Genomic DNA, 14237 nt, shown 5'->3' on the forward strand with positions numbered 1-14237 from the left:
TATATTCCTATATTCCAAAGCCTTGGGCTAGCAGGCTGGCTTGCTTTCTGCACTCTTTCACCCCACAATGTCCTTATATCGATGCCACATTTTTGAAAGAGAAAATTGAAGTTCAACTGGAGGTTATTACATTCTTCCAAGGCATTTTCTGTAACCTTCCCATTTGTGGTTCACTTACTAATGCTTGTCACCTACCAGCTGCCTGAATGTCACACTGCTGGTCATTGCATTTAAGTTCCCAAGAAGAGCTTGAAACTAGAGATTTTCAGGGTTACTGCCTTGGCCACTCTCCAGAAGCCCATTATTGGTGATCCTATGTTGCAATTATTTATGGTTTCCTGTAACACTGATGCAACAAGCCCTGAAAACTTAAACATTTATATATATAAACACATATAAAAGTTAAACATATATATAACTTTAATGTATGTTATATGCATGTATGGCTTTGAACTTCCTTAGGGTGATCAGCAGTTCCCAGTAATTGTTCACTCAAGTGCTTTATGCAGGAAAGCATAAGTGAAGCAGAAATGCTTTATTACTGAGAAAAACATCTATGAAAGGAAACAATTGCATAGCAATATAGCTTGTTTCTGGTCAATCATGAAAATCTACCAAAGGGGCAGACTAGTGAGAGTACAATAACCAAATAAAAAACACTTTCTAACTTCTGATTTTTCGTACTACCTCTTATCAATTTTCTGCTTAAAACTCTTCATAGTACTAAAACACTAATTCTCAAACTAAAATCATTCAGAATCTCCATTCTAACAAGCACTTCCAGCTTGAAACTTTAATTAAAATTCCTATTAAAGAATGCATTAGGATCTATCTCAAATTTTTAAGCTCAAAACCAATTTTTAAGCTTTGTGCTTGTTGCTCAAAAGGTCCAGATCCATTTAATTAATGTACAAAGATGCTAATGTGATACTTCCCCAAAGCATTTAATTAATACAAAACATTCTTTAATGCCACAGACCAGAGTTCTAAATGGAATGCTTAACTTAATAGGTCAACGTGCTAAACCAAAACCATACTAGGCCTTTAGATAAAATCTTAAGAAAATTATTTTTAAATTCCTCAGTTTTATGTTTTCTACTTTCTGATTTTTTCTCAAGTGCATAGTAAGAAGAACATGAGACATTGTAATGGGTCACTAATCATCATTCAGCCCTGGGATAGAGGTGGGATACTCCAACTTAGCTGGATGTCACAGAAATGTGCTCAATTAAGTTGGTGTGAGGGAATAAGAAATTGTGAAAGCATCCACATCACCTACTATCCCTAAAGGAAGAATGCTAATAATATGTGCCTCTCAGACTTCATTGTTAGTGGTAATTTGTCAAAATATATAGTTCCTTAGTCTCCAGGACTCTCAGTAGGCCTAACTACAAATCTTACAGATATGACAGTAGTCATCCATGTGTAACTCTGTGTCCCTGAGTTACTGCCGTAAGATTTGTAGCAGAGCCCTCTGATTTAACTTTCTTTTCCAAATGGGGATGGATGAGAATTAATTGCTTGGTATTCTTGGTATTTCAAGAGTGAGGTTCTCAATATTTGGTTTGATGATACAACATTCAGGCATTGTGCATTGTTTATTTTTTATACGCTTAGAAAGTGTATTTATAAAGAACAATCTGTAGATCTGTCTCTAAAGGAGGATAATGCAAGTTTGGGAAAAGGGATCCCATCCTGAAATGGCCCTTTGCTTTTGATTCTTCTTTAACGAAAAAGAAGACAGCAGGCTGAATCCTTTAAGGAATTCACTGAGCAAAGCAAAGACTAAAAGGCATAATTCATGGTCTGAAAATCAGTGATAGGAAAAAAACAGAGTGGAAATGAGAGAAAATGACACTGAAAATTGACCACAGGGAACTAGCTATGTGCAGAGAACCTGACATCCCACACAGTGGACCTGGAGAGAAATGGAGTTAAAAAGTCAAAAAATGTCACAGCTGATTCTCCAGAGCCTTCTCTTTCCTAGCTGCAAATGCTCCCAGTGTTAAAGCAACCTGACACTTGAATTGAAACCGGGCATTCCTCCCAGCCATAGAGGCTTCTCACTACTTGATCTATTCCTTCACCATTAGTTCTGATCCAAATGCCATTGTCTTGTCCTAACAAATCAGGAGGAACCTGTAATCTGTGGTTTATGCTAATAGGACTCTCAGGTATGCCCTCAGCACCTGTCTTAAAAGCCATTCTCACAAGGAATATTCTGTACCCAGGCTAATGACTTCTGATATAATTTACAAAGCAGGTGACACTTCTTCCAAATTATTTTTTCCTAGACACACTGCTACAGAAAGAATTGTGGTTGACTTTCGTTGTCTTAAACACACAACTGACAGTGGATGCAATTTTTAAAAAAGGCTACAAAAGGCAACTCCCAAAACTCTCAACATGGCAATGGCTTGAAACAAAACTAATTACCCTTTACCTACATAAATATTTTAATGAAATGTCCCTTATTGAATTATTGTTATGAATACAAATTGGTTAATTTTCCCGTTTTCGGTCTTTCCAGTGATAATTATGATATAATGTTTCCCTTAATAAGGTTCTTTAAAACTCCACTGATCTTTACCCAACAAAATGTTGCAAATATCCCAAATATCATTGACAATAGTCCTATGGTATAGTATTTAATTATATCATTAATTTTCAATAATTATGTTTATTGTTAGAGTACATATGTGACTGTCTCTTCCTCTGGAGATAGCCCATGTTTTCCTTTCTCTTTCATATTCTTTGTTTCATCCCAAAGGCTTCTCTCTCTTGAGATTGCTCCCATTCTCCCTTTCCTAAATAAATGTAAAATCTTAGCTGGCAAAGAAATGTTTTTGAAATTTATTATGTAAATTTCATTTATTATGAAATTTACATAATAAATTTCACTTTTTACTGTTATAAAAAGGATTCATATTCATGATCCACTGCTATCAGTGTGGTGTTTAAAGTGAGTCTTCTCTCTCTCTTCCTTTCTTTTTTTATCTCTGTCATTTTTCTTATGTATATATAATATGTCAAAATACAACCTACAGTCATGCATATCTAAATCAACAAATTAAAAAAAAACAAAAGGAGTGCATGGATAGCTAGGTAAGAATGCAAAAGATGAGAATCTGTCTATGCCTTAAGGGGGCGGGGGAAGAAAGAAAGAATATGTATGTTATGGGTCGAATTTTGTACCTTAATTCCTGGTAAAAAGATAGGTTAATCCCACCACCTCAGAATGTGACCTTACTTGGAAATAGGATCATTACAGAGGTAACCAGTTAAGGTGAACTGAAGATATGCTGGAAAGGTCCTTGAAAGAACAGGGCAATGAGAAACTCTAGAGTCACAAGGAGAAGGCCCTTTGAAGATAGAGGTGGAGATTGGAGTGATGCGGCAGTGAGCCAAAGGCTGCCAAGGATTCATGGCCACTTTGGAGAACTAGAAAGCGTCTCTCCCACTTCATACTACTGTCAGATGATCAGCTTTCATCACATGTCACTTGACTAATCAAGCGCCTCAGGTTCTATTAACCAATGAATTCTCTTTGCCAGCTAAGATTTTACATTATATATATATATATATATATATATATATATATATATATATATACACACACACATACATATACATATACATACATATATATATATGCATGTTAACTCCCAAACAGCATCTAAACACATTCCAAATAGCAGAAAACATTGCACCCCTACCTCTGGAAGCTGCAGAGCATGTCTTAACATGTCTCTCTAGCTCTGGCATATTTGCTCACCCCATTCCAACTTTCCAGACACCTGTGTATCTCTACCTATCAAAGACCTATGCTTCCCTCGTGTCGAATTCAGAACCCCATTCCTGTGAAAGCTGTTGCCAAATCTAATTCTTTCTTTAGCAAAATATCACCTCTTCCTCCCTGTGGTCAAATAACACTCACATTTCTCACCATGTTTAATGCTATATTCTGCCTTCATCTGCAGTCATTCCTGTTCTTGGCATTCCATGTTAGAAACTGCCAGTGATTTAAATGTGTTTTATTTAAGCCATTTAAGTGTGTTTTATTGCTCTCAGGTTTCTTGCATGTGAACATGTGATCATTTAAGTATATCTTAAATTGGCTCTGCAAGCTAAGATAGATGCTATAAAAACAAAGGAAAACTCACAGAGGTCATGGAAAGATGTCCATATTTTCAGGCCCCCCTAAAAGATGTCTCTCTTCTAGATTTGTGTTACATCTAGCCAAGTGTACAAGAATCCACTGACTATATTACTTAAATGCAAATTTTCTACTTCTGAACTTCTTTACTGCCAAGGACAAAGGTTTCTAACCATTTAACTGAGGGAAAGGCTTCCATAAACATGAAATGCCATGAAAATCTCACAAAGAGAGACAATTATATTTTAACTACATTATTTTACTTCCTTAGAGATAATACTGATATTTGTCAGACTGTACAGTTTTGTGATTTAAGAATATTTTTACAATATTCTTAAATATTCCAATTAAGATTATCAGTTGGAAAGTAAGAGAGCAGAAAGAGGATGAAACTCACATTAGTGCTAAATGCCTTACTCTCTTATTTAGTCATTGGAATTATCCACTGAGTTTATTTTCATCTTGCAACCTCAGAGATAACTTTTCAGTTCAGGCCCAGTCAGCTTCAGACACAAATAAGTCCCTAAGTCCTTTTTCCTAATATCACACCTCACAACCTCTCAGAAAGTAAGAAAGCAGACCCAGGTAAACACATAGTACTAAGGAGAGAAAGGAGATTAAAAAGATAAGGAATACATGATATGCATAGTGTAGTGTTCACCAATTTGATGAGGAGGAGTTGGTTAATTCATTCAGTCCTATTTTCCTAGCTAGGATTTGAAGTTCAGTTGGCTGACATTATCTCATAAGACCAAAAATAGTTTCTTATCATCACCATGTAGATGTAGAAAATACCCAAATTGCTAAAGTCATTACCTGTATTAACTTAGCCTTAAGCCTGGGCTATGGAAATTAACTCCTAAAAGTTATCATGGCAAACTTTTTCTATGTTGTTTTCTCTTTCTAGAAAACTGTTTATATTTTTGCAATTTTTGCAAGAAAAATAAATATAGAATTATTGTTTAAACTGCTATATTAAATCTTCTTATGTTTAAATTAAAGTTTTTTTTTTAAACTTTGGATATGAGCAAAGTTCTACTGAAGGAAAGACAGTGCCTATTTTAATTCTAAAATTTGTCATTATCATTTTTATGTGACCCATAATTCTTCAATTTTGTTATCCTTGAGTTCAGTTTTGTGCTAAAGAAATCTCAAGTTCAGTCATGACTTCAAACTGCACTTTGCTGAAAATTTCTGATTGAATTTTTAAAGGGTTTCTATTGCAGAATAGTGGAATGATATAGGACACAAAATATAATAAGTGAACTAAATTCATTTTATATTGATTTAAGAGTTTCTATCTACTTAAATCTTGGAGACACTAGTAATAATGATTTTAATGAGAGGGTTAAAGAAATTGGTGTGTAACTCACTTAATCTTTTCGTTCACTCTAAGCACATTCGGGGGATCTGGAAGGCTAATGTTTTCTTCTACAGTGCTTTTTGTCTTGAATTTCAGCTGAGCTGTGTCTCAGCAAGAGTCAGACACCTCCATCTGGTGGCCCAGTCATAAAATTCCCATTCTCTATTCTTTTTTTAACATATTCTAATTTTGTATTGTTTCAAATTTCTAGCTTTTATATTATTGCCTTAATCATGTTGAAAATGCATTTCATTTCAGAATTATATGATTTTTAACATAATTAGTTGCCTTTAAGAAGCTAAGCATTGTCTCATTGGTTCCTAATCATGAAACACAAATCCCTTCTTATGGTTAATGGTCAACATCCTATTTCCCCTTTGTCTCTGAAGGGAAAAAATTACTTTCTTTCAAACTGTTTCATTGTTTAAAATAGCATTTCACAGTGGTACCTATGCAACTCTTTCCAACATTTTATTTTGTCAGTTTGTAATTAAATATTTAGTAAGGAACAAGATCAAAAGTCTAATTTAAAACCCAAATATGTTATTTCAATTGCTCATCACAACTAATCAAATTAATATTTTTATTACAGAAATATTTCTATTTTAGATTATATTGTCCAGTTTTTTCCATGATGAATTAATACTACTATTTATTCTAAAAACATAAAATAGGATCATGACAGATAGCTTTTCCCCCAATGTCTTTAGAACCCTTGTGAAAACTTCAAATATAAAATTTGAGTGAAGTATGATGATTCAGTCACTACTCATCTCTCTATATATCTTGTACTACAAAATCATTCTTTTGTGCTAACTCATCTCCAGCCCCCAAAGTACGTTCTGTTCTTTTCTAAATTATTGGGACTCATGCTAATGATGAGTAAATTAATGGTATGTTTGAACAGAGTTCTTATGTATTTATGTATTATATCAAATCCACTCATCTACCTAAAATATCTCAATTGGCATGATTGAAATAGTTTAGGGGGGGGGGGAGTCTTTTGTCCTGTCAGGTTTCTTGTTGTATGCTGTATGTCATGAATAACTTTTTAATCTTTCCCTCTTTTTACTTGATATGTCCCATCTCAGTCTCAGCATCATTTCAAGTGGTTTCGGTGTGTATCAACTACAACTAGCTAACTCTAGATCATATATTAGAGGCACATTTCCACCATTGTTAACTTATTCTGTTTTAAATGTTCTACATATTATATTCTTGTATTGTATTATTTTGGTCCAGTTTTTAAATTCATGTGAAGCACTCTATAGCCATTGTGTAGTAAAACTCCCACTTTGAGGGATAATGGAGAGTAAAAATTCTTGATTTAAAAAAAAAAAAACACAGTGAATTACTTTTTAAAATGGTCAATATATTTACCAATATAACCAAAATGGAAATGTCCTTTTCCTTTTCAGAGGAGAGCTGCTGATAACTTGAGAAGACATCATCAATATCAAGTAAGTTATCCTTTGATTGTATTGTGAAATTGGCATTAAAAAAATACAGCCACAACCACCGCCCCGTTCAGAATAGACTCAGGAAAAAAAAATCCTATTTATGCATTTAATACTAATACTATGGTTCTAAAATGCCTCAGGAAGTTATGAGGAACCTGGTGAAGCGATATGTCGCAGCCATGATTAGAGATGCTAAAACTGAAGAAGGACTGACAGAAGAGAACTTTAAGGTAATCATTTTCATCTTCATCCTAATGAAAGGCAGAGTCTGCAAAATATGGAATCAGACACAGCCCATTTCAAATCAGAGTCGAAAACTCAGCCATGGCTTCTAGAAGTCTCGTGTGCCTTCTCCTTTTTAGATTAAATCCCATTGAATGGCTTAAAAAGAAAACAGCAAGTGATGAAATTTCTTCCCAAAATAAATTGTTTTGAAACATACTTAACCCAAAATGTCAAGGGGACTTAGTTGGAGGCAGAGAAAATCCTAGAGCTTCGTGGCGCTCTGACGCTCTGACTCATTGATCCCAGCAATGTTCTACTGAGTGAGCTTTAGTGTTTGATAGTTCATCCTGCTTTCTATATCTGAAAAATTTAATAAGCAACATGTTAACAACAAAATCCTTTGGGTGTTCTGCAACATTTTTGTAAGGAATTTAAGGTTTGAGTTTAACTGTAAGTTACAACTTGGCTTTTCTACTTGAGTTTTCCCTTCTTCTTAATTCTGTCAGAAGAACTGAGTAGAATATAGGAAATAGGGTATGCACAAAATTGTGTGTTAATTATGTTATTCTGCTTGAGTGTCAGAGATTTGGGAAGAATCATTAAGATATTACAAACAAAAACAACTAAGGGAAAAAAATAAGAAGATCTTTACAGAGAAAGCAGATATTTTGACAAAGAAAATAAAAATTATCAGCTAGTTAGATAAGAACATAAATAAATTGCAAAGCAATTGCAAATGAACAAAAATCCAAAATGTTCTTTACAGCTAAAACACTCAAATTATGAAGTTAAATGCTTTATATTGCTTTGGGAGACAGGTTGGAAGGAAGAGAGCAAGAAGGCCACCATAGGGTTAAGACTGAGAATTCAGTTTCCCTGAAAAGATAAGAGAAATGGATGAATCTAGGAAATGCATGACATGAAGCAAGTCACAGGACTTTCAGGCTTGATGCAGGTGTTGGTATAAAGTCCTTACCAAGGTACTAAATCATTGGAAGTCACTCTCAACTCTTGGAAGGGTAGACTCCACTTTCTTTTCTTTCCAATATTCTTTGAAAGAAAAATCTGCAAGATTAAAAAATGCATCCCTGGTAGAGTGTAAAGGAGACTCAACAGCAAATGAACAATTTGGAGGGGGAGTATTTGACACCACAGTCCCAAAGAAAACCCACATCCTGGGATACACAGTAGTGCAAAGCACAACTCCTCTGGGTTCTTTTCACATCATCCATAGAAAGTTTCCTTGTGATCACAAAACTCCAGTAGGAAAATGAGTAGACATCAAAATGACACCAAATGCCAGGGAGAGAACTGGGACTTCTAAATACAACCACAGTAGAACAGAATCCTATTTCTCAAAAAGGAATGGAAACTTTTCAGACGTATATGTGAAATTAGAAAGTGCTGTTTCCTAGTGTTCCAGTCACAACCTAATGTGCCATTTTAAATTTCGTTTAGGAACTAAAGCAAGACATTTCTAGTTTCCGCTTCGAAGTTCTGGGATTACTCAGAGGAAGCAAGCTTTCTTCAATACAGTCTGCACATGCCACGAAGGAATCTTCCAATTCAGCAGACTCAGACGAAAAGAGTGATAATGAAGGTAATAACAAGGACAAGAAAAAGAATTTCAGCCTTTTTGATTTAACCACTCTGATTCATCCGAGGTCAGCAGCAATTGCCTCCGAAAGACATAACATAAGCAATGGCTCTGCCCTGGTGGTTCAGGAGCCACTGAGGGAGAAGCAGAGAAAAGTGAATTTTGTGGCTGATATCAAAAACTTCGGGTTATTTCATAGACGATCAAAACAAAACGCTGCTGAGCAAAATGCAAACCAAATCTTCTCTGTTTCAGAAGAAGTTGCTCGCCAACAGGCCGCAGGACCACTTGAGAGAAATATTCAACTGGAATCCCGAGGATTAGCTACACGGGGTGACCTGAGCATTCCTGGTCTCAGTGAACAGTGTGTATTAGTAGACCATAGAGAAAGGAACACGGACACATTGGGTTTACAGGTAGGCAAGAGAGTGTGTTCTTTCAAGTCAGAGAAGGTGGTGGTGGAGGACACTGTTCCTATAATCCCCAAAGAGAAGCATGCGAAGGAGGAGGACTCGAGCATAGACTATGATTTAAGCCTCACAGACACAGTCACCCATGAAGATTATGTGACAACAAGATTGTGATACTGGAAGGAGGAAACGTTTACCATACACATATAATATATATATATTTTTTTTTCCCATAGTGCTCTGGGTGGGGGAAAATGTTTAAAATAAAATTAGCAAAAGCTAACTTACACTTTATAGCATTTATCAACTGTGGCATATTAACTTGTAACATGTTGTTATTTCAAGGCAAAGGCAATCAAGAACCCTTCTGTTTTGTAGCCTGCTTTTGCTTTCACAATTTGTTTTTCAATTGTTTTTGTTAATAAATAAACGCACCTTGTATTCTTGTACTGTTGCAATACCCACAGAAAATTTTTAGCTACCTTTTTCAATTAAAACAAATGCAATTTCTTTCATGTGGTAGTTGACTCCTATAATAGATATTTTTATATGCAAAAAAAATGTAGCTGAAATATTAGAGCTTTTCATATTGGGCCTGGGGTGGGGGGGAATCTCTAGAAATAATTCCTCACCAAGGACTTTTCATCCAGGCCTACAGTTTGGTTTTAAAACACAATTATTCCCAAATTATTTCTTAAGAATGTGTAAATAATTATAGTACACAATTAAAGCAAGCTAATCTTCTTCTCATGGTGTCATATTGAACCCTTTCTTAAAATGAAAGCCAGGTGTATTTGAGTTTTAGGTTGTCACAGTGTCTCCCTTCCATAAGTAAATGTTTGTCTCAATAATTTTTGATGACTTATGATTTTAATGAGATTTTTTCATAATAAAACTTACATCTGCAATTCAAAAAGATTTACCTGTTTCACGTTTCACCGCTTATCAGTATAAACATGAACCTTTGTGAATAACCAAATTTCAAAAATGTGGCAAAAATAATAAATTAGAATGATTTAAGCACATAAACAAAGCTACATGATTGCATACTTACAATTTTGAGATGAAAAGGAATTCATGCTAATGGTATAGTTCTGTACAAAGTAAAATTCTAATATTTTCAATCACACCATATTGTTGTTAACTCAAACAAAATCCTAGTAGTTTTCTCTTCTTTCCCTCGGTGACTGATATATATTGCTTTAAAAAATATTATTGCTCAGAAATAATTATTAACCTTATCAGTAAATATAGATATGATATATAGTTTTCCCTGTAGGGACTTTTTTAATTTCTTATTTCTTCTGTTGTTTGCAAGAAAGTTTAGCTTGTGTTACATTCATTCTCTGGACTATGAAAAGGAAAGTGTTTGGACATGATATAAAATGGTACTGACAACTTCTTAAAGTTTTCATTATATTACTTGTTTCTATATAATTCCCCGAGGAAATTTTCCTTACTGCATACACTTAGCATTTATTTTAGATCAAAAGGAAAATGTTGAGTTTGTTTTACTTCAAAAATTTCCTCTGTGGATGACAGAAATCATATAATTAAGCAAAAATGGCGTATTATGAAATTCAGTTTCTGATTACTGTACATCAAAAATGAGGAATAATAGTAATAACAATGCCAACCACTATTCTATGCGTATTTTACATATATATATTCTATGAGCATATATAAACTTATGTTCTATGTGCATGTATATAAACAGATTTCATATATACACATACATACACATATGTATGTATGTGTATATGTACATTTATGTGCTTCCCTTAGGTACTTTCTGTTCTCATCTCCATTTCATAGATGAGGAAACAGGTAAGGTCATTCTGTTAGTGATGGAACTGCTGTGTGTACTTCATGGTCATGAACTTAATCACTTCATGGTACCAACTCTCAGAACATTAAAGAACAAGAAAAAAACATACACATAAAGAGATTACTGTTGCCAATTTTGAAATCCTATTCTTTAGAGAGAATGAGTTTGGTAAGTACCACAAATGTGTCTCTTCTTATAAAGAAGGAGTTATGCACAAAATTAAAGATGTGCTGCCCAAAACTTAGGCCCAATTGCATTGTAGAAATTAAAAGATTGAAAAATAATTCAATATGGGATCTCAGATATTGACTTGAATATTAGGTATTAAATATAAATTTTCAAAAAAGCCAAAATGACTGAGTTCCTGCACACACTTTGATCTCCTTTGGTCCTGGGGATTTAGGAAGGGGGCTGGACAGGTTTAAAGAAACACAGGTCTATGAATGCATGTGTTCCTTCAAGCACACCTTTATTTCAAGACTATTAGAATACCAAGAAAACCCAGCAGCTAATAAAATACCAAAATCTTTCTATGTCAAACATTCAGTAGTAAAGGAATTTTAGGCTTATTTTAATATTTAGGATATTTTCATTGGTTCCTTTTGTTTCTGTGTGTGTGGTGTGTGTGTGTGTGTGTGTGCGCACGCGCGCATGCCTGTGCACATGCATAGATGTTTTTAAAGAAAAGATCCTATGTATTATTATTATACATATTTTATCAGAATTTAATTTCAAATTCCCTCTGTCCTTCAGACTATCCCAACAATAATAAAATACAGAAAAAATTATTTTTCCAATAGCTTATTTATATCATGGTTTGGGGTGCTGACACTCTACAGGTGAATATGATGATAGAGGTATTTTTGTGGAGCAGGTAACACCTTGTTTTTTAGTGTCCCAGAAATTATAATTTTTACAGTCCTCAGACGTCACTGACAGATGCTTTTAGAACACAAAGTATTGGATGGATATTGATAGCACCAGATGTCCCAGAACTAAATACTCTTCTAAATATGTGGTGGCATATATAACATTAATGAAGATAAACAGGATACACTAAGAAAGTCAAAAACTACAGTGGGATTGCAAGCAAAGGGAAGTATTTCTTTAGGACTTCTAATTGAGCAATGTAGGATTTCTATTTCTATTCATATTCCTATACATAGATATCTCTAATATTGAAGAGAAATTTAAAATCACCTTCCATGTGTTTAAGTCACATTTCTTACATTAATGCCTTTTGATTTTTTTTAAAATTCTTTTTTATTATTTTTATTATTTGCTTGAGTTGGGTGGTGGAATATCTTGAAAATTTGGTTAAGGTTTAATGTAATTGAGGTTAAATTCACAATACTTCCTTTAGTACAGGTATATATTTTGGAAGCTCCATTTATCAGAAAGTATGCTATAAGGATGTACCTCACTCTTTGTAATAAATGCTTTCCTGAAAATTTCTCTGTAAATAAAAGTAGATTAACTTCAGTTGGAAAACAAGCTATGTAAAAAAGAAAACAAAGAGAGAAAGAGAAATCAGTTGCAAATATTTTATTCAATGATAATTGTTTTTCAAAGTGATAATCATCCTCAAATGGTTTCATAATGCATATTTGTATATCAAATTTCTTAAATTGGGATGTTCATTTATTAGCTGGAAATTAAAATAGTGCAAAAAGTATCATTGCTGCCTTGCCTTGAAATGGATAGTAACTTGACATACCTCAGTGATCAAACACACAAATGCAAATCATAAAATTTCAAGAATAACTTTTTAGGAATAATGAAAGAAGTAATGAGAGAAACAAAAATAGTCAAGGGTGGTAAAGGCATAATGCTATTCTCAAAGAAGCAAATATAATTATGAAGTAAATTTGGAGGGAACGTCGGTGACAATGGTATAACAATGTGTTCTTAAGCGTGCAGCAATCCTTAATACTTCTGGGATTTATTCGAGTGAATGAATTAGTCTAGTCTCATGACTCTTTATTGAAGAGCAAGCACCAAGTGCTGGAATCTGTCTATTCTTAACCATTATGCTTTGTGTTTGCAGCAGAAGCTTCTGTGATATGGAAAGCTGCCTTTTAAGCTCAGCATCCTTAAAAACCAGCCTAGTAAAAACCATGCACATGTGCCTGTAAATATGTTTACAATGACTCACATTTTTTAAAAAAAGTCTGAATATATTTCTGAAAATATTTTTTTTGTCTCAGATTCTCCAAATTCAGACATACCATTGAACATAGAATTTACAAAAGTAATATCTGTGGAAGTCCCCTTATTTCATTTTTAAAAATATTATTCTAATGAGTTTACAACATTGTTTACATAGTACTGTCATATTTGTTACTTTGTTTAAATTTTTGTGCCATATTAAATAAGTGTTCCTTCGATAGATATCTCCAGAATCTAAAGCTAAGAATGTTTATAGCAAATATTCAAAATTACCCAGCTACGCAATGGATAAGTTGGAGCTTAAACAAACAAAAACTCTCTATCCAGCTATTTGGATGAGACATTGGGTAATACATGCTTTGACTAATGAATTTTTATTTGGGAGAAATTTTGTGAGTTTTGCCCTCTCCTTAATTAGAGTTGTCCAGATTTTTCATAATTAAAAATCAGAATTAATATCTTTTTACTTTTTTTTCTGCCAAGTCATGCTTACACGTTTTTAAAAGCTGGTTTCTAAAAATACCCTGTTCATTTTTACTTCAAATGTAGACGTTATAATAATTCTTAATGTACACTGGTAGTAATCAAAGGCATTAAATAATATTAAGGCTTCTTAACTGAAAAATGATAGAGCTGGACAATGAAATGGATCAGGTTTTAGAAAGCTAAAGTCACAATAAAATAGAACAAGGAAGAGCCTTAAAATTTCCTGTGCTTGTTGTTTTGTAAACTAAGAAATATTGTTACCACCAATCCACAAATCCCATTTTTTTGGTGGGGAGAGTATACCAAGGATTGAACTCAGGGACACTCAACCACTGAGCCACATCCCCAGCCCTATTTTGTATTTTATTTAGAGACAGAGTCTCACTGAGTTGCTTACCACCTTGCTATTGCGGAGGCTGGCTTTGAAATCAGAGTGCTCCTATTTCAGCCTCCCGAGCCACTGAGATTATAGGCATGTGCCACAGTGCCTGGCTTAAGTTGCACTACTCTTGGACAGTGCTGCTGTGTAACATTTGTATCAGT

The 14237-nt window shown here is 34.1% G+C and overlaps 1 protein-coding gene across 6 annotated transcripts in view; it reads left to right on the top strand.

Annotated features, from left to right (window-relative positions):
• The window catches only part of Trpc4 (transient receptor potential cation channel subfamily C member 4), a 138410-nt gene extending 129025 nt beyond the window's left edge, over positions 1–9385 (top strand). For 3 of the 6 annotated variants that reach the window (XM_071610785.1, XM_027928796.3, XM_071610787.1), the window contains 3 exons: positions 6938–6979; positions 7120–7209; positions 8663–9385. In XM_071610785.1, coding sequence (XP_071466886.1) covers positions 6938–6979; positions 7120–7209; positions 8663–9385 — 855 coding nt within the window. The remainder of the gene's footprint in view (positions 1–6937; positions 6980–7119; positions 7210–8662) is intronic. The other 3 variants (XM_027928798.3, XM_071610786.1, XM_027928799.3) reach the window with 2 other exon arrangements.
• Positions 9386–14237: the final 4852 nt, after the last annotated feature.

This window comes from Marmota flaviventris, chromosome 4, assembly GCF_047511675.1.
Source record: "Marmota flaviventris isolate mMarFla1 chromosome 4, mMarFla1.hap1, whole genome shotgun sequence".
Taxonomy (NCBI): Eukaryota; Metazoa; Chordata; class Mammalia; order Rodentia; family Sciuridae; genus Marmota; species Marmota flaviventris.